This window comes from Equus caballus, chromosome 16 (genome assembly GCF_041296265.1).
Source record: "Equus caballus isolate H_3958 breed thoroughbred chromosome 16, TB-T2T, whole genome shotgun sequence".
NCBI lineage: Eukaryota > Metazoa > Chordata > Mammalia > Perissodactyla > Equidae > Equus > Equus caballus.
In genome coordinates, this window is record NC_091699.1 from 46,384,855 (window position 1) to 46,404,073 (window position 19,219).

Here is a 19,219-nt window from a genome sequence, read left to right on the forward strand (position 1 = left end):
AGAGCATGATAATATCCTGATGGCTGTAATCCAGCAGAGAGGGAAAGAGTGTGCTGATGCTGCACCAAGGAAACAATTACAGGTAGGTTGCAGAGCATCAGTGGAATGGCCTTTCATGTACATAGAAATAGGAGGGAAAGCAGAAAAGGTGAGCAAAGCTGCTGAGAATGTGGGTACTAATGCAAGCGCAAGTTAAAAAAAATAGTCGTCTTTCTCCCTAAGGTTTCTTCACCCATATCTCTGGGTTTGCCTGCCCTGGGGGGTGTGTGTGTGTTTTGTGAGTGATTTGGGCATGAAAGTTTTAAAATTTCTAAACAAGAAATATTAATTTTCATAGTGACCAATTGAATATTGCTGATCAAATTGTACACAGTTGTGTGGTCTATCAAAAAATACAGCCACTGTTGCCCATCCCAGGGTCTACACGCAGGTTTGTTTTGAGAATTTCTTCTAATCAGATTAATGAATTCCATTACCAGGGAAGCACCAGGAAAGGAAATATGAATCAGACATACTCCATAATAATTGGCATTTTGCATATAGATAACTGTGGAAGAGTTTTTGGAGCAAGTGGTTTCTGCCGTGCTAATCTACTTACATACATCAAATACCTGATAGGATTGTGTTTTTCTTGTGTCTAGCTAACTGGAATAGCACAAATATATGTGCTTCTCAATCCACATACTACCTGTAAGTAACTTATGGAAGTTGTTGAGCTAAAACACTGTCTTTTGTACTGTTAACTAAATGAGATTTCTTTGAGGGAGATCGTTTTCTCCAGTCTTGGTGGAAGTTGGCTAAAGCTGGCAGATGTTAGAGCTTTGAGCAGCTCCCAGTCTGCCAGCTTCTATGGGTAAGGCTCAGCCCACAATGTGATAGAGGCACATGGCTCAGGGTATATAATGATGTGTATTCTTTAAAAAGGAAGATCATTGGTATAATGTACTTTATATATACTGCTCTAGAAAGAAATGAGAGAGAGAGTGTGTGTGTGTTTTAGATTGTCTTTTGGGAATTTGAATTATTTTCTCGGAAATTTGTAATCTGGTCTGTGATCTCCAGTTTTTTAAACAGCCCTTCAATTATTTCTCCTTTTTTCAATGGCCTTGAGAAACCAAATGTCTGATATGCACACACTTTAGTTAAGGTGAAATTAATTCAAACTTACTTTGATTTTAAAAGTACGGTGTATTTGAAAGTGCTTTGTAAAGTTAAAAGCCTTATGTAAATGTCAGGTTCCCCCCTGGGAGAAGGTGAAGTAGAAGAGGGTAGAGGTCTCAAATGTAGGATCACTATAGCCTGGTTGTATAAAATCTATTCTTAAGGAAACATTACCCAGAGATTGTTGTAGAAATCTAACCGTTTAATTTAGTTCCACCTACAGTCTTGTTTCCATTGAATTATTTGTTTTTAAAAAGTGAAGGCATCAGATGAGCTGGGGGCACAAGCCACAAGCAGAGTGACAATATTAGGCACTGCTTTTTTTTTTCTTTTGAGGAAGATTAGCCCTGAGCTAACGTCTGCCAATCCTCCTCTTTTTTGCTGAGGAAGACTGGCCCTGAGCTAACATCCATGCCCATCTTCCTCTACTTTATATGTGGGATGCCTGCCACAGCATGGCTTGCCAAGCAGTGCCATGTCCGCACCCGGGATCTGAACCGGTGAATCCCAGGCCACCAAAGCGGAACTTGTGGACTTAACCGCTGCACCACCGGGCCGACCCCATAGGCATCCCTTTCTTAAGACATGGGAGTTAACCAACAGAGATGAAGCCCTGGGAAGAAGCTCATTTTTTCTTTTAGCAGATTTTTAATTTTTGAAAATACACTAAACTTGTGATAGCAAGATTGGATTTTGTGAATTTTTAAGATTGTTTCTCTGCTACAGTTTCAAATGAATTTGGAAAATCTTTTTTTCTTATAATTCCAATTAAAGGTGAATGGGCTATAGCTTGAAACAGGGATGTTTTGTACTGATGAGGCTGACCTCAGGTTACTTGATCACAGACAACTGAGTCCATGTCTCATTTAACTAGGAATTTTAAGTGGAAATTCATTCAGAAAATGTTTCCATAGTGGTTAGACCTCAAGTATTCCTCTTGGTAGAATTTCTTTTGCTTTTCATCTAGCAGCATATAATGTAGGCTGTTTCTCCAAGTTATTTGGAAGTAGTTTATCATCATGACTACCATAAAAAACTCAGATCCCAAATTGGGTTCTTGGAAACTATTAATTCAAAATGGAAACTATTAATTCAAAGCTATTCAAATTTTCTGGCAGAAAATACCATATGCACTTCTTGTTTCTCCCTGAATTTAGGCATTTTAATGGCCATTCTCATGTACCTGCTGACTTTGGGGGCTTGTTTTTGTTTTGTAGGGTTAATAACTAAAATTTATGTAAGACAGAAGAGAAAGATGTCATTCCGTAAAGGTATGCTCTTTCTACAAGTTATGTTGTTTTTATACCTAGTCAAAAGGTCTAGAGATGTAATGCAGGCTTTCCCCTCTGTGTTTCAGTAAACATCATCATCCTGGTCCTGGCCGTTGCTCTCTTCTTACTGGTTTTGCACCATAACTTCCTTGGCCTGAGCAGTTTGCTAAAGAACGAGGTTTCAGGTATGGGAACCCTTACTAATGCCTTGGCATCTGTTGAGGACCTGGAGTTCCCTGTGTCCCACATTCTAAGTTACATCACTAGGTTAAAGGAAAAGAAAGCTTTCTTCTGGGCCTTACAAAAGCTACTAAACACTCTGGGAGAGGCGTGGTGGTACTCACTGTGCTCTTGCAACCCCTGCCCCCCATTCTCCCTGCTGTGCACTTGTTTGCTAAGGGTTTGATCTGACAGAAGAACTCTTTTCACCAAATCAGAGGCCGTAGAGGAGCCTCCTTGGGCTGCTGTCTGCTCACATTTCAGCTGGGCAGGGCTTCAGAAGGTGGGGACAGGTGAGTGTCTCTGGTGTTTGATGTCTGCTCTTTTCACTAAAGTGTCAGTCTGGTTACTTCGCCTGTTACTTTCCTTTAACCTGTGGAACTCTATCAGCAGGACTCTAGTAGAAAAACAAAACCATACAGCCTTGTCAACTGATTTTAAAAATCACTTTATTGTGTAATTCCATTGCCATTTCTTTTAAATTAGTTGTTCATACCACTCTGCCTTGGTATTGAGGGATGTTTGAGGCTGCAGAGTGTTTGTCAAAAATCATTTTTGGGTTGCCACCCACCATAACTGATAGCTTTCCCCGAGTGCTCTGATAGCATATTTTATAGCAGTGTTTATATACATGTGTGTGTATTTATATGTATATATAGATATGTACGTAAAGTTATGCATGCTCCTGGTGGGCACATTCATAAAAAAGAAAGTAGCATTCAAGCTCCAGGAGGGCAGTTGGTCCACTGCTTTATCTCCTGTGCCTGTGGATGATGGCTGGTACATAGGAGGTGCTCAGTAAATATTCACAATGAATTATTTCATTGCCTAAAGATAACTATTATTAACATTTTGGCTTAGTATCTTCCAGTTTTTTTTCTCTACGTATATATTTTTTTCCATACAGTTAAGGTTATACTATATATAAACTGCACATGACATGTTTTTCCACATGATTATATCCTAAGCATGTCACCATGACAGTAGAAACTCTTCACATATAGTTTCAATGCCACAGTTTGTTTCCACAAGAAAAAGTCTCTTGGTACAGTGACTTTCAGATGCTTTTGATGGCAATCTCACAGTAAGAAATGAGTTATATACAGCATACACATATACATGTGTATTTGCTTATTTTCTACCTACCTATCTTTCAAGATGGCAGAGATTCATCTGTCTTATTCATGGTAGTAACCCAAGTGCCTAGATATTGCCTGGCATAGTATGCACTCAGCGTTCAATGAATGATAAATGAGTAAATGAGTAATATAAAAGGCAAAAAGGAAAGTTTACAAAACAGTACTTGCAGTTGCTGTGTGTGATGCACTCTCATATTTTCTAATGTTCTGTTCCAATTTAGGAACTGATCGTGACCCACTAAATTGATTTCATGCCTACTTATGGGATATGATTCATAGTTTGAAAAACAACTTTTCAGTTTATTTCTTGGTTTTCACAATTATAAATAAAATTGTGACTTCTGATTACCTCTCAGATTTTATCCTTAAGAGAGGCAAGAGGAATTATTGGGTCAAAGTCCGTGTACCTTAAAGCTCTTGATACAAATTGCCAAAATGTATTATATAAAGATTTTGTTATATTCCCACCAGTAGTGTATCAGAATTCTGGCAACCTAGTTTTTTAAAGTGCTTCTGCTTTTCCAAAAGCCTGGTTACATATAGCAAAACAATAAAGGTCACGTGATTTGTAGGCTGTATGCTTCACATTGTAATGGGGGAGAATGAGGTAAACAACTATCGTAATCCTCATCTTACCTCTTTCTTAGGCTCTGCATCAAAAGCTCATGAGATTGTATTTGTATCACAGCACCTTCCTTGTGTTCTTTGCAGATTCAGGAATTGTGGGGCTTCAGCCCATAGACTTTGTCCCAAATATTCCCCGACATGTGGTAGACGGGAGACAAGAGGAGATTCCAGTGGTCATTGCTGCATCTGAAGATAGGCTCGGGGGGGCCATTGCAGCCATAAACAGCATTCAGCACAACACTCGCTCCAGTGTGATTTTCTACATTGTTACACTCAACGGTACAGCAGACCATCTCCGGTGAGCTCTGCTTGCCTAATGATTCTGCTTCTAGAGGATGCTCTAGAGCAGGCAATTTGCCAATCCAGGAATGGTTTTTTCTGTGTATATATTTTTTCTATTCAGTTGAGATTATACCACATATGAACTGCACATGACATGTTTTTCCTTGTGACTGTATAAGCATGTCCCCATGATAGCAGAAAGGACACAACTTGTGCCAAGATGTAAATCAACTCTCACTCTGCACGCTGTTAACTCACGCTATTTTTTAGTAATAAGACTTTCTCATTGAAGGAAACAATATGTTGATTTACATCCTGTTACAAGTCCCTTCTCTTATGGACATACCTGAGTAGTTCTGGTCTAGAGTGGGAAGGGACATGGGAGCAATGGCAAGGTAGTGTGACGTGAATACAGAACTGATCCAGATCCTGGCCCAGAGTGATTGGGGAACATTACTTAACCCCTTGGAGTCTGCTTCTTCTTCTGTAAGTATGGGGTAAAAATATCCAGCTTACTGAGAGAGACGAACTGTGTATGACTCCACTCATAGGTGGTAGTTAACACAAAGACAAAGAAAACTGATCGGTGGTTACCAAGGGAAAGGGGGGGGTGGGGGGAGGGCACTAGGGGTGAAGTGGTGTACCTACAACATGACTAATAATGATGGATAACTAATTTCACAAGGTTGTTAACTATCATAATCTTAAAAAAAATATCCAGCTTAGAGTATTGTGCCGTCAAATAAATGAGAAAATATATTAAAAGCACAAAGCATATAATAACCACTCAGTAAACAGTCCTTACTATTATATAACTGTAGTGATTAATAACAGAAACCCAATCTGGTGGAGAGTGTCATCCATGTTTTCAAAATGCTTTGAATTCATATTTACAAAGTTTATTCAAAGAAACATCTTGATAGTTGCCAAAGTTCTAAAACATTTCTGTCCTTGTGGCTTTTTCCACAGTTTGTGTTTAGTTTGTGAAAGTTGCCATGAATTATTTTTCCATATTTTAAAAACTCAGAAATCATCCAAAATAATGCAGAAACAAATATTGCATTACAACAGACTACAGAAATAACATTGTGCCCATGAAATCCTGATTTGAAATGGACAAGGAGGCTGGCCTTGTGGGCATGTTAAGTTCACATGCTCCCCTTCAGCAGCCCAGCGTTTTACTCGGTTTGGATCCTGGGCAGGACATGGCACTGCTCATCAGGCCACGCTGAGGCAGCGTCTCACATGCCGCAACTAAAATATACAACTATGTATTGGGGGGATTTGGGGAGACAAAGCAGGGAAAAAAAAAGATTGGCAACAGTTGTTAGCTGAGGTGCCAATCTTTAAAAAAAAAAAAAAAAAAAACCAAGAAATGGACCAAGGGAAAATGTGCAGTTCCTTTAGGGAACAATGACTTTTCTTGCAGGCAGCACCTTACACTCTGTTGGAGGAATTTGTTCCCACACTGTTGAGTCTGTAACAGACTGATCACCAGCCTTGTTGACAATTAGCTTTCACTATCACACTGACTCATTTTCTTCACTCATGTTATTTGGAGAGCCAAGTGTTGAATGGTCCATGTGGTGAGATGTTCTCATTTCCAGTGGGTTTTTCTACAGCAGTTTTAGTGTCAGAAGAGTGATCTTGTGTGAGCCTGATGGGAGCACTATCCATTACCATAGAATCCTGGTTCAAGGTGGGACTTGGGTGTCAATATGCTCACTTCAGATGAGGAAACCAAGGCTCAGAGAAGTAAGGGGCTTGAAGACACCTGTTTGGTTCTTAGGGTTCTCTTCCATTATGCCTTCATTAGAAGGCACAAAGGTAAGGCTCTGGTTTTGAAACATGATTATTTAAAACAAATTTGGTGCTTTATTTTTATCAGGTCCTGGCTCAGCAGCAGTACCCTGAAAAGCATCAGGTACAAAATTGTGAATTTTGACACTAAACTTTTGGAAGGGAAAGTAAAGGAGGATCCTGACCAGGGGGAATCCATAAAACCAGTGAGTTTCACGCACTCTTGTTTGTACTTGGGAGTTTTAGGACATTACTGTAATACCTGGGTAACTGTGGTACAGTGCCAAGTAGTTCCCTGGGGACCATGCCTGGGCAGTTTTAAGAGACCTTCAGCTGTCTTCTCCTGCATGGGTATTGAGCATTCTGGGAGTTTCTAGTAAATGAAAGCAGAGCCACTCACGAATTCTGTGCCCATGCCTCTTTCCTTTTCCTTTCCCAGTTAACCTTTGCAAGGTTCTACCTGCCAATTCTGGTTCCCAGTGCAAAGAAGGCCATATATATGGATGATGATGTAATTGTGCAAGGTACCAAAGAATGTCACTATCAGTATTATTCTGGGTGCAGAGTGTGGGCTATAGTGGTTGTCTTATTCATGGTATTCTATAAAAGGTCATCCTAAGAAGTGGGAGGAATAGGGAATCTTGAGACAACTCAAAGTGTTAACTTTACACCTTATCTATTTCAGGTGATATTCTCGCCCTCTACAACACACCACTCAAGCCAGGACATGCAGCTGCATTTTCAGAAGACTGTGATTCAACTTCTACTAAAGTTGTCATCCGTGGAGCCGGGAACCAGGTAAATTACTTATTAGACCCCTTCCATGAATTCTTTTTTTGCTGCATTTTATATTCCCCAAGTATTTTGTCCCAACAGTCAAGTTTGCCTTCCTATAGACTGGTTCATAGATTTCACACCTAATTCTCCTTGAACATTGGGCTTAATATGTTTACTCTAGGTTCCTATTCTGTCTAACTTGAAATCCCAAATGTCAGTTTTATTTCATTTATGTACAACCCTTCACTAACAATGTGAGAAGTCATATAGTTTAATAAGCAGATTTTTTCTTTACTGGCTATCAAATTATATCTATTCTATTCAAAGCCATAAATATACGATTTATCCCTTTATGTTTTTAGTACAATTACATTGGATATCTTGACTATAAAAAGGAAAGAATTCGTAAGCTTTCCATGAAAGCCAGCACCTGCTCATTTAATCCTGGAGTTTTTGTTGCAAACTTGACAGAATGGAAAAGACAGAATATAACTAACCAGCTGGAAAAATGGATGAAACTCAATGTAGAGTATGTATATAACTGGCCTACCTGTGAAACTCTTGTATTTCAACCCTGGGGGTCTTGACTAACAGGAATTGGTCAGGATTCTTCACTAACAGCTTAAATTTGTTCTGTCCCACCAAGAGAGGGATTGTATAGCAGAACACTGGCTGGCAGCATCACAACACCTCCACTGCTGATTGTATTTTATCAACAGCACTCCACCATTGACCCAATGTGGAATGTCCGCCATCTTGGTAAGTAGAAATAATTAGCCAAAGGCCTAAGCTAATAATTAAATCTCTAAAGGACTATCCTCAAGGATAGGATATATCCAGTTTCCTTTAAGTTTTCTGCAGTTTGATGTGCCATTGTCTTGTGTGTGACTAATACTAGTACAACCACTTGGCTCTTTTTCTCTCAATGAAAGGTTCCAGTGCTGGAAAAAGATATTCACCCCAGTTTGTAAAGGCTGCCAAGTTACTTCATTGGAATGGGCATTTTAAGCCATGGGGAAGAACTGCTTCATACACTGATGTCTGGGAAAAATGGTATATTCCAGACCCAACAGGCAAATTCAGCCTAATCCGAAGACATACGGAGATCTCAAATATAAAGTAAAATATAATTTATGCAATAAGCATTTCTCAGGAAATCCTAGAAGACAGTATGTGTGGGAAGTAACAGTTGCTAGACTCCAGTGCCTATCTACAGCAACCCATGGAAAAAGGGGCATTTCAGCTGGGTAAAGAGGACAAACTGCTCCATCTGGCAGTCAGCTTCCCAGACAGACTATAAATACGTCTCCATCTGCCTTACCAAGCGTTTGCTTACTACCGTGCTGAATGACCAGAGGTGAATGGACTGATACGGCTGGTACAGCTAGTTCAACACTACTGCTTGGTTTTAATTTTGTAACCTGTGGCCTGATCTATAAATAAAGTGCTACTTACATTTTCAATAGCTATCTGATTTTTTGCTGCCAGGTAACTGTACTTCAACTCACTCATGGTCTAAGAGACGAGTTGTCTACAGAATTCAGACACTTTCTAAATCGCCTGATTTTTAAAAAATGAATATATACTGATACATATTCACAAAATTTATACAGCATATGCCATACTGTAACAAACTGGTACACCACACACCTATTAACAGCTTAGGAGTCTCCTCAAAACATTAAAAACAAAAACTCTTACAAAAGGACAAGGTTCTGTTATACATAGTCTGTACTGAAGTCATAAGCATCATCTTCCTCTTCAGTCATTTTATCTAAGACATGAGATTGTGCAGACTGTTCATCTATATTGGAGGAAAGAAAAGTGAGGTCAAAAAAGAAAAGCAATTCTACACCACGCTGCTGTGTTAGAAGACCCCAATAACCCAACTCACCTGCTTGAACCTCCTCAGGCAGTGCCTCCCAGGCCTCTTCTGCAGGGCACGTGTCTGAGCTCTTTTCCTGTGGGACAAAGAAACAGTGCTAGATAGTAGCCTTTGTCTGCTCATTAATCCAAGTAATTATGTACCTAAAAAGTCTGAAGGTACATATAATGGGATGCAAAAAATTAAGACTAATGATTGCAAGGCTTAAATACCCGAATTGCATGGGGCTTAAAAAAAGCCTATTATGAAGTATCTAATTTCTACTTTCAGCTGCTTCCCATTTATTGTACATTATAATACCAGAAAACTTACTTCAGCTTAAACAACTCACGGACAACATACTTACAACAGCTTCTTCATCAACGTTTTCCGGGTCGCTATCAATGTCTCCGCAGTCTTCCCCCTCCTCCTGCTTTCTCTTTTGCTGTTTTGGCAATTCTTCAGCTATGTCCTTTTCCTCTATTATTCCATTTGTCAGACCCGAAGACTGGAAAAGGATGCTACTGGCTAAACAAGGGCCCTTGATAGCTAGGGAAGGAACACAGCCCATGTAAACAGATGAGACCTTTGATTGGCCTATTTGCCAATGAAGACAACAGCCAAACACAAGCCTTCCTTACCTTGTATGCTGTGTGCATTGTTCTTTTCCAGTTCTTCCAGGTTAAAGCCCCAATTCATGTCTGTGACGCTGCGCTCATTAAAATGTGGAGAAGGAGTCCAGGATGCAGGGGGATGGCAATAATAACCTAAGGAGGCACTGGTATTAAAAACAAGACTTGTCAAAAATCAGTTCCTTTATTCTATGTGGTCATCAAATTGCCAACAGAAAGAAGCCTTACCCTGTCCACTCAGACCACAGCAGTTTGGCAGCACGTTCTACATCTGGGCTTCCACCTTTCTGGTGTAGTCCTCTTCTCTGAGCAAGTGAAGTAAAAAATTCCAGAGAATTCTTAAAGTCTGGGACAGTAAATTTCAGTACTACCTTAAAGAAAAACAGGAACTGTCAGTGCGGATGTAAAACAAACTTGAAAATTTTCTACTAAAAATGCTAATGATGAAAAAGAAAATGGACCTCAAGGGAAGAAGGTTCTTTTACCTGTCGACTATCAGCCTGGGACAGGATGACACTGGCAGCCTCCACTGGTTTTATTACTTCAATACTTGCTGGACTTCTCAGAGCAAGTGCGGTGGCAGAGTTAAGTGGAGACACAATGAAACTTGGACTATCTATGATTGTGATTTGTTTATCCAGGGGGACAACCTGCATACTCCTGGAACAAGAGAGATGGTGACTGATGGGGGCACTGGTTTACCTGAAGGACAAGAGAACACGAAGCTCAGGGTTGGATTGAACAAACTCAGCACAGTCCGTCAGATCCAGTTTATCATCATTTGCTTCATGTTTATCTAAGACCCTAACAGCACACCCTCCTAAAGAGAAACAACTACATGGTATAGCTTGTACATCGACCTAAACGTGCTGTTTCTCTGCCATAAATATTTCCCCTCTCCTATCTGGAAGAATTCATTTCAAGGTGAGGTTCAAGCATCACTTCCTCTGAGGCAGGCTTCCCCTCTCTGAACCTATTTGCTTATTTGTTTTGCAAAGTAGGTTGTGGGCAGCTAGCTATACCACTCCAGCAATGCTTCCCCAAGCCTAGCACTGGCTCAATCTTGTTCCTTTCATTGATTCCTCTAAAGAGATAATAGAAAATTCGTAAGCTATCCAAAACAAAATCATTTTTACTCATCTATAATGAAACATTACAATCATGGAACAACTTAATTTACCTTGTAAGCCCCATGGATACACCAACATTACATATCCGTTCTTGTTTTAAGCTATTAATGATGCTGCTTTTCCCCACGTTTGGGAAACCTACAAATGGGAAATCCAAGTACAAAAGGCATTATGTGCTGATAATTATAAAATTTCCAGTTTTATTTTATGCTTGCCTGATGTATAGAGCAAGATCAGAGTTGGATCTGAGTGTCTTCACTTCAACACTAAGACCAATCTTAGCATCTTCATTTCTTGCACAAATAATAAAAGAGCAGAGAAAGTTGATTACTTCAAATAAACCAAAAGCTTTCAGAAGCCAACTTCCTACAATGCCAGTTGTCAAACAATTGAATTAGGCAATAATTACTTAAAAATTTTTGTCTTTTACCCTGTGTGTTTGGTAAGGTGGGCAAGAAGCTAGTGTCTAAACAAACTATTTAGCAACAACCCCATACACTGTTAACATGTAAAAATTCTTAGCTCTTAAGACATAAAATGTGTTAAACTAAAACTCACCAACTACTCCAACCCGAATCGCTTTGCCACAAGTCTCCTGAAAAGCTCCAAGAAGTTTCCAAAGGCCTTCTTTCCCAACACAGACTTCTCTTTTGAATGAAGCAGCTTTCTTCCTTACCTTCACATGTTAAAATCCCACATAATTAGTTTATGTCTGACAACCCACCATATAAAATCCAAGCAATCTGGCTCCACAGCCCAGCTATTAAAATCATCACCTTCTATTGCCTTTCAGATTATCTCTGGATGAAATCAGAGTTGGATCTTATAAGTTTTCATTTTTTAATCAAGATTTTGTAGACTCATCATATTTCAGCCATCCAAAATCTGAAAGAACTGCACTTCCCACCATTAACAGTAAAAGGTACCTTGATGATCTTCCCTTTGTCCTTCAGATGTGTCGAGGCTTTGAACACCACTGTTGGCAATTCCTTCTTCAAATAATTCAGCCAGTTCTCCAAATTCTGCTTTGGTACCAAATCTGATAGAGATTAGAAGGATGACACATGCTCCAATTAGGTCATTTTGTTGAGATGAATTTGCAAAATCTGGTTAACTATGAATTTCACTCTGGTTTGCCTTTTCCTAGCTTTGTTCCAAAAGAGTTTAACTGGAAGATGGGGATAGAATAAGCTCCCTACCATACTGCCTTTATCTTAACAGAGTTCAATGACTCCATCTCTGTATTTCTTCACTTCTCTCGGCAGTGCTCACCCTTTCAGGATTATGTCAACCTCTAGATTATTACCCTACAAAACCTAGGGCTATGTTTCCAGAATTCACTTTCAGGTAGCAACCATGTAGGCAGACCCCAACAGTAACTTTAGATCCCATTCTTACTTCCAGCTTCACAAGTCTCTGTTCTGCGTTTTCTCGTTCCTGCTGCTCAAACTCAGACACGTAACTATACACTTCCTCTAAATACTGTGCAGGTATGGGGAATATGGCACACTGCCATCACTTCCTATGTGAAATATATTGCACAGTAAGCTGCATATAGCAACTTACACTCTTAAATAAGATGAGGTGGTAAGTATTAAATGGCAAAAGAATCATAGAAACCAGGCAAATCACTTGGAGAAACAACTCCATCCCACTGCCAGAGCTGTCTTTGGCAACAAGAGAGCATACGCACTGACTCTGCTGAGGTCAGAGTTGGATCTTATCAGTCTTCAGTGACAATCAGACTGTTTAGATGTTTTCCTCATACCTCACTAGTGCATATGGGACATAAAGGGCAGCCCTTTTCCTCACCTGACTTATTTAACACAAGTACCAGCTTTTTCTGTCCACCCTGGACAATGGCCTCTTCTACCTGGGGACACCTGCAACCAAGAGGATCTCTGGCATCCAATACCTCCAGCACAACATCTGAGGTTTCAATCACCTGTCAAGATAGAAACTATGAGAACAAGATAGCATCCCTTGCTCTGGGAACACCCTCTACAAAGTATACTGGCATTATCCAGTTTGCAACAGGGAGAGTTTAGAGTTGGATCTCATGTCTTCGCTTTGGTATGAATAATGTTCACATGTACATCATTTCTCACAGGAAAGTAAAACACAGGTTTGCTTGGCGGCCTCTGATCAAAGTGGCTTTCAAAAGTGGACACTGCTCCACTGTCTGAATATATATAATCCTCCCATAGTGAATTATGTAGTCTGATGGGCCCTTGTGTCCTGCCGACAGCTGCTGAGAAGCACAATCAGGCTGTATTAACAGAGGGAGAGTAAGCTTGGGAAAATAGGTGCTGAGGATGGGTGTGCCGGGGAGCAACTACACCAAGACACCCCCTTGACCTTCTTCACGTAAGTTTCAACAGAGTACTTTACAGATTCTTATTTTCACACTGCTTACTCTAATGTATTTTCCTCTATTTTAAAATCCACTGTCAACGTGTTACTTTAACACAAAGTAACACTTGTGTAAATCATGCTTACAGGGAACGGTTCCTGTGCAAAATTTTAAAACCACAAGAATATTTCCTTCAACTAAACCTAACAAAAAAGGCCCTCAGTGAGATAAGCCAACCTGCGGAAGGATTCCTCCAGCTCAAATGAACTCTACCTTCCACCAAGGCTGGCGTCAGGAAAAAGGAATGACTCTAGTGTTTTAAACCTCATTACCATTTTTGGACACTGACCTAGAATAAGATACCTTTTTAAGTTCCTGACAGTACAACTTCTTCGGATGCTGTTTGCCTGACTTGGCTTTGTTCTTAGTTTTGCATTGTCCATATTCCTAGAGGATAAAGACAAGGGAAAAAGGACACAAAATTGCAAGTTCAGCAATTATAACCTGTTTCTCCATTTTCCACGGCTGCAATCGGTATTTAAATAGGTAAAACAGAGTCTGAACTCAGTCTTTTTTCCCCCAAGTGGAATAGCAGCCCCTAGCTGAGTTATGTGCTTTTACTTCTACATCAGAACTCATCTCTCATTCACAAAGAGACCTAATCATACCTCCTTCACAGGTTCCAAGTTAGATGTTTTAACACCAGGGTCAGTTTCGAGTTTTCTTTTCTTCTCCTGCTCCTTCTGCCTGTCAAGCTTCTGCTGCTGTTTTAGTTCTTCAAGCTGTGTCCGAGCCATAAGAGAAATGGGCGAGCCAAAGTGACTTGGTGTTACTACTTTACTTTGACAAAATATACGTACCCATATGTCACTTGTTCGAAGTTTCAGCTAATGTATCTTACCCGCTGTTTCCTTAGCTCAGCTTCCCGAAGAAGAGCCTCCTTAAAGGGCGCACTGTTTGGAACTCCTGGGTCTTTCCGAGGCTTCTTGTGACCCCGTTTTTTAGCCTCCTTTCTCAATTTTCGATGGTGCTCTCGAATCTATTATAATAAAAGTTTTTATCAGTTTACAAAAATATTAAACAGAATTCATGTGAGAAACGAATCCATCTGTTTACTTATACCTGTAAAATGATCTAGAAAAATAGAACTTTGAGTGTAATCATAGAGACTACACATATTTATTTATAAACGGCAAGAAAATGTCACCAGATTTTCTCTGCAGAAGTTAAGGTGTTGATCAAAGTTTACAGACTTTCTTATCACCAAATTACTGCATTTTTCCACAGCTGTACTCCTGATGCCCTAAGAGTCTGTATCCATGGTCAGTCTATCCAACCTCCATTTCCTGAGGCAAAATCATATTAATTCAGACATCCTCATAGAGACGTGGGGCAGAAATCAGTTTAGTATTATATTTGCTATAGCTCTCCCAAGCACAAGACTTACCTTTTTTTGGATTTTATACCGCTTATGGCAGGTCATGCGTTTACTTGCCTTCTTTAACTCTACAAAGAAATACATCACAAAATAATTAGACAAATAATCCATGTTAGTTTTTGGTGACTGTGCTCTGGGGTCACGTCCATTTTTGTGTTAATTAACTAATTCTCAAACCAAATTTGAGAATCATATGGGGCTCATAAAAAAAAAAAATACGCATGCTACTCTCAAATCCCAGAGAATGTGACTAAATAGATCCGGAGTAGAGCCCAACTCCCCTGCTCCCACTCTTCTCCTACTAGACTGAGACTGTACCATCTGAGACCCATAACGACAGCCACTTCTTGTCAAACACCACGAATCACAAGGTAGGAGCGAACAGTGTTTGAGAAGCGGCTCTCAGACCTCACTGGGGCGGACTGAACGTGGCTGCAGAAAGGAAAACGCCTAGGTTTTGTAGTCTTAGTCCTAGCCGATCTAGTCACCTTTGGGGCCTCGCCTTCCTTGTGTACAATAGGCTCGTGGTTCACTTGGGGCCCTCCACCCTCGGTTCTACGCGGGACCAGGGCGATGGCCTACCCGTAGGCCCCCCAATCCCGCAGAAACCAAGACGCAGAAGAGCGCCCTGGTGGGTTCGTCAACCATCAGAAACAGATGCCCCTCCACGTCGGCCCCTCGACCCCACTCACTCGGCCGCTTCATACTGGAAACGTGAAAGCAGTCACCGTCAGCAGCAGCACCTACAACTAGCCTCTGCCGCCGCCACGTGTGAACTGAGGCCACGGCGCAGCGTCACGTACTCACGCTGACGCCGTAAAGCGCGCCGCCGGCGGCCCGCGTGCGCGCGCACGTAATGTCGCGCGGAGCCGGGTTTGCTTGGCGGCCGCGGGGCTGCTTTTGCGGCGGCACCGGGAGGGGTGAGGGTGGTGAGGGCGGCGGGTGCTGGAGCGACGGCAGCGGGCCGCGGCCGGAGGAGCAATAGCAGCAGCCGTGGCGGCCACGGGGCGGGGCGCGGCGGTCGGTGACCGCGGCAGGGGCTGCAGGCGGCGGAGCGGCTTGGTAAGGCCGGGCCCGGGCGGGCGGGGCCGCTCCCCCTCGGCCGGCTGCCGGGCCTTTGTGTGGGCCCGGGCGGGCGGGAGCAGCGGCGGAGGCCCCGCCCCGGCCGTGGGGACGCGCCGGTGGGGCCGGGCGCGCGGGGCGGGGCACGGCGGCGGGCGTCGGGACCGGCCCGGCTGCCTTGCCGCACCTGCCAGCCGGGACAAAGGCGCGCCGTGGCCCGGAAGCTCCCCGCGCCGGTCTTTCCCGCTCCCGGCGCCTGGCCGAGCGCTCGTCGCGGCAGCTTCAAAGCTGTCAACGTTTCCCTTAGTCCCCCATACCAGTGACAGGTCGGGAAAGTCTTTCATTTCCTCCGCAGGTCAGGGCCTTCTTTTGTTGTTGTTGTTTCCTGCCGGTTCGGACGCAAACTCCCCTAGTGATTTTTCTTTTTTTACGCTTTCCTGATGACTATGTTCAGACTGAGTATTTTTGTCAATGGGACTTGTGTTTATAGTAGAAGCCAGATATTTAAGTTTCTGGTCTGCAACACCACGAAGAATCGAGGATTTTAAACTGTACATTTCCTGGTTTTAAATATTTTTCCACCTCTTAAAATTTTTTCTGAAAGAGAAGCATAGTTTTGTTATTATAGAGTTAATATGGATGATTTAGAGGAAAGAGAGAGGCGAAAATGTAGAAGAAATCCTGAAAAACAAATGACAAGTACACAGTTTAGTGGATATAGAAATTACTATAATTATACAAACATATGTTGGAGGAAAGCATTTTTATTAACTAATTTTCCAACAAACTAGGGCCTCTCAAAAATGCTTTTTAGGTGTTTTTTTTTTTTTTTCCATTTAGTAATGCACAGTTTCCCAAATATAATTCAGAAGCAAATTGGATTCAGTAAAAGTATAAAAGGGTAGTATAAGCTTTGCTTTATTCTTTGTTAACAGGTTGCTCATATTTTAAGATCCAAAGGAAGATTGGAAAGTATCTTTTGAAGAAGTATTTCAAGTTAAAACAGTGACAGATATGTGTGTGGCTCAATAGAAAGGCCTTGACCACTTGCTTTGGCTTTGGGAGTGTACAAAATACCTCAGATATTACTATTCTATCCAAGTCCCCAAGATTAGTAAATTCTGGTGTATCTATATGATAGACTTCTATCAAGCCATCAAATACCATGTGGAAGAATGTTTACTTGGAAGAATCTTCCCAAAGTTAAAACACAGGCTACAGGATAATACATATCGTTTGTTAATGCTTTCGTTGAAAGAAAAAAAGGCAACTAAGGCGTAGAATAAATACTGAAAGCTGTGAAGGCCTGTGTTAAAAGTGGGTTTTCTCTGGGAAGTAGGATTCTAAGTAATTTTTTTCCCTCTGAATCTTCTGTTTTCCACAATTTTTGTTTTAAGCGTGTATTACAGTACTGTCACTAGAAATAGGGGAGAGTACTAATGTTTATAAACTATCAAAATATGCAATTTAGTTACACTGAGGATGTTTTTTCCCAGTTGCATATTATAAACTTATTCTTTACTGTCCACTGTAATTTATCATTGGTTGTCAGACTTTTGGACATGTGACTGTAATCAGTGCGATTTTAAAACTTGTAATTGAGCTCCAGAATCTATTTCTTTCCTCTTCATGGAAGAAGAATTGCTAAAGGGATGCTCACAGGCCTTTTAAACTACACAATTTTTTTTTAATGTCTCAAGTGCACTTTTAATATGTTTATTAAAAAGATAAGTTGATCACTCAGACTATACTGAGTACTATTCTATGAGTCAGGGCTACAAAAATGAATAAAATGCTGTTCCTGTGCCCAGGGAACATGCAGTCTTCGGAGTTGGAACTTAACATTTTGCTGTGCTTTGAAATTTCACAGTGATCTCAGGTACATTTCTCTATCACAACTGTCCAGGGAAGATATGTACACTTTACTGTTCTGGTTTTAGAAATGAAGAAACAGATCTGAGAGGTTGTGACTCAGGCAACATCAGATAATTAGGGGTGGAGAACCTGGCACTCCTATTCTGGTCTTCTGAGCTCAGGTGCTATTGTGCCTCCCACTCACTTGGCCACACACCCTCCTTGCCAAACTTCCAAAATACGTTTTAAAATGTGTCCTTTGAATAAGAGAATATTTGAAAATTATCAAGTTGCATCTTTTTCTTATCAAAGTAAATTAATGATTCAAGGAGTTTTGAATTAATTGATTGAGTGATTTTTTGGTGAGGAAGATTGGCCCTGAGCTAACGTCTGTTGCCGATCTTCCTGTTTTTGCTTGAGGAAGGTTGTTGCTGAGCTAACATCTGTGCCAGTCTTCCTCTATTTTGTATGTGAGACACCACCACAGCATGGCTTGATGAGCAGTGTGTAGGTCTGTGACTGGGATCCAAACCCACAAACCCCAGGCCACAAAAGCCCAGCATGCAAGTTTAACCACTATGCCACTGGGCTGGCCCTGGAGTTTTGGATGTTGTATGTTCTAAGCTGTATACACACACCAATGATTTATTTTTTTGTGATTTGATTTTCAGTGGATTATTTATTAAAGTAATTTGACCTCCTGCCAAAATGATGAAAGACTTTCTTTCTTTCTTTTTTTACCTTTCTAAACTTGTTTGTAGTGTCTTTCCAATACTAATAAGACTTTTGGAAATAAAAGTCTGTCTCTGAATTTTTTTGGGTGGAGTTTTCCAGACTTTGCTCACATGAGCCATTCTGGGTTTGTTCCAGCTTGCCAACACTTGGTGTCACGTGTGAGCCTTCCACATGTGTTCACTCCCCATTCCAGCTCTAATGATTGAACTCTGCTCTTATTGATTAGGGGGCAATGGGCAGGCATGCTTCATTCCTGGAATTGACATCATTCCATGTGAGTAAAGGGGAACCTCAGTGAGACAACTTTAAGCATATGAAAAGCATTTGGTTTTAAATCAAAGAAATGTCAAGTACTGTTAGTGCCTGAGCCTTTGTGGCAGTTTGACACAAGAGAACTGATAGGCGTGTTTTCTCCAGTTCTCTTATCTTTCTTTAGCAGTTCTACTTGAATGTTTTCTATCTATTCGTACTCATTTTTATTCCTTCTGACCCTTCTTTTTTTATTTCCCCTTTCTCTGCCTTGTTCTTCTCTTTCAGTTTTGAATATATTAACACAGAATCAGCACTTCTAAAGCCCTGCCTTCTCCCACTGGCTTCACTTGGCCTTCAGACATAATGAGGAGACTGGCTTTTCGAGGCGCTGGTTGTGCTCTGGTAAAGCTGGTAAATTACTGATCATCTACACCCTTTCTCTTTTCTGTCCTCCCTTGCCTTTTCCCTTGCATCTTTCTTAAATTTTGTTATCCTTTCCGTAAAGATTCCCTCCTCATGTTCATCAGATTCACTTGTGTCCTTGTCATGTTTACAAAGGATTGGTCTTGGAGTTTCTTCTTAATGAATTGAGGCCAGTTTATCAGCCTTTTATAAAACAAAAA

The 19,219-nt window shown here is 41.1% G+C and overlaps 3 protein-coding genes and 3 non-coding genes across 45 annotated transcripts in view; 2 read left to right on the forward strand and 4 right to left on the reverse strand.

Moving 5' to 3' along the window:
• Nucleotides 1-8,739, forward strand: part of GLT8D1 (glycosyltransferase 8 domain containing 1) — a 12,072-nt gene extending 3,333 nt beyond the window's left edge. For 4 of the 5 annotated variants that reach the window (XM_070237441.1, XM_070237440.1, XM_023620309.2 and 1 more), the window contains exons 2-10: nt 2,379-2,432; nt 2,519-2,617; nt 4,502-4,715; nt 6,588-6,705; nt 6,939-7,023; nt 7,185-7,297; nt 7,639-7,805; nt 7,923-8,035; nt 8,209-8,739. In XM_070237441.1, the coding sequence (XP_070093542.1) occupies nt 2,417-2,432; nt 2,519-2,617; nt 4,502-4,715; nt 6,588-6,705; nt 6,939-7,023; nt 7,185-7,297; nt 7,639-7,805; nt 7,923-8,035; nt 8,209-8,399 (1,116 nt within the window). In that variant the 5' untranslated portion in view covers nt 2,379-2,416 and the 3' untranslated portion in view covers nt 8,400-8,739. Of the gene's footprint in view, nt 1-479; nt 691-2,378; nt 2,433-2,518; nt 2,618-4,501; nt 4,716-6,587; nt 6,706-6,938; nt 7,024-7,184; nt 7,298-7,638; nt 7,806-7,922; nt 8,036-8,208 lie in introns of those variants that run through there. The other variant, XM_070237442.1, reaches the window with a different exon arrangement.
• GNL3 (G protein nucleolar 3) lies at nt 5,583-15,622 on the reverse strand. 2 transcript variants are annotated; one of them, XM_023620307.2, is made up of 15 exons: nt 15,386-15,622; nt 14,703-14,761; nt 14,157-14,294; nt 13,924-14,037; nt 13,619-13,702; nt 12,715-12,847; nt 11,829-11,941; nt 11,461-11,578; nt 10,953-11,040; nt 10,258-10,453; nt 10,001-10,143; nt 9,782-9,918; nt 9,508-9,689; nt 9,171-9,237; nt 5,583-9,080 (listed from the first exon to the last, which is right to left on the reverse strand). In XM_023620307.2, the coding sequence occupies exons 1-15, from the start codon at nt 15,396-15,398 to the stop codon at nt 8,995-8,997; spliced, it is 1,671 nt and encodes a 556-aa protein (XP_023476075.1). In that variant the 5' UTR covers nt 15,399-15,622; the 3' UTR covers nt 5,583-8,994. The 2 variants fall into 2 exon arrangements, with proteins under 2 accessions (XP_023476075.1, XP_023476076.1); XM_023620308.2 differs by having other exon boundaries at nt 8,868-9,080; nt 10,258-10,432.
• LOC111768525 (small nucleolar RNA SNORD69) lies at nt 10,489-10,565 on the reverse strand. The gene has a single exon (XR_002800925.1). It is a non-coding gene; the product is annotated as a small nucleolar RNA SNORD69 (small nucleolar RNA).
• Nucleotides 11,701-11,782, reverse strand: LOC111768526 (small nucleolar RNA SNORD19B). The gene has a single exon (XR_002800926.1). It is a non-coding gene; the product is annotated as a small nucleolar RNA SNORD19B (small nucleolar RNA).
• On the reverse strand, nt 12,597-12,673 carry LOC111768524 (small nucleolar RNA SNORD19). The gene has a single exon (XR_002800924.1). It is a non-coding gene; the product is annotated as a small nucleolar RNA SNORD19 (small nucleolar RNA).
• The window catches only part of PBRM1 (polybromo 1), a 122,261-nt gene continuing 118,580 nt past the window's right edge, over nt 15,539-19,219 (forward strand). For 15 of the 35 annotated variants that reach the window (XM_005600568.4, XM_070237418.1, XM_070237419.1 and 12 more), the window contains exons 1-2: nt 15,601-15,755; nt 18,882-19,007. In XM_005600568.4, coding sequence (XP_005600625.1) covers nt 18,960-19,007 — 48 coding nt within the window. In that variant the 5' untranslated portion in view covers nt 15,601-15,755; nt 18,882-18,959. Of the gene's footprint in view, nt 15,756-15,886; nt 16,111-18,881; nt 19,008-19,219 lie in introns of those variants that run through there. The other 20 variants (XM_070237412.1, XM_070237426.1, XM_070237436.1 and 17 more) reach the window with 8 other exon arrangements.

Bases quoted from the DNA above. Each gene is read 5' to 3' on its own strand.
- GNL3 (XM_023620307.2), bottom strand. The intron at 13,703-13,923 runs GTATGATTAGGT...TTTATCCTCTAG, and splicing joins ACTTGGAACCTGTGAAGGAG to GAATATGGACAATGCAAAAC. The intron at 10,144-10,257 runs GTAAAAGAACCT...TTTTTCTTTAAG, and splicing joins CCCAGGCTGATAGTCGACAG to GTAGTACTGAAATTTACTGT.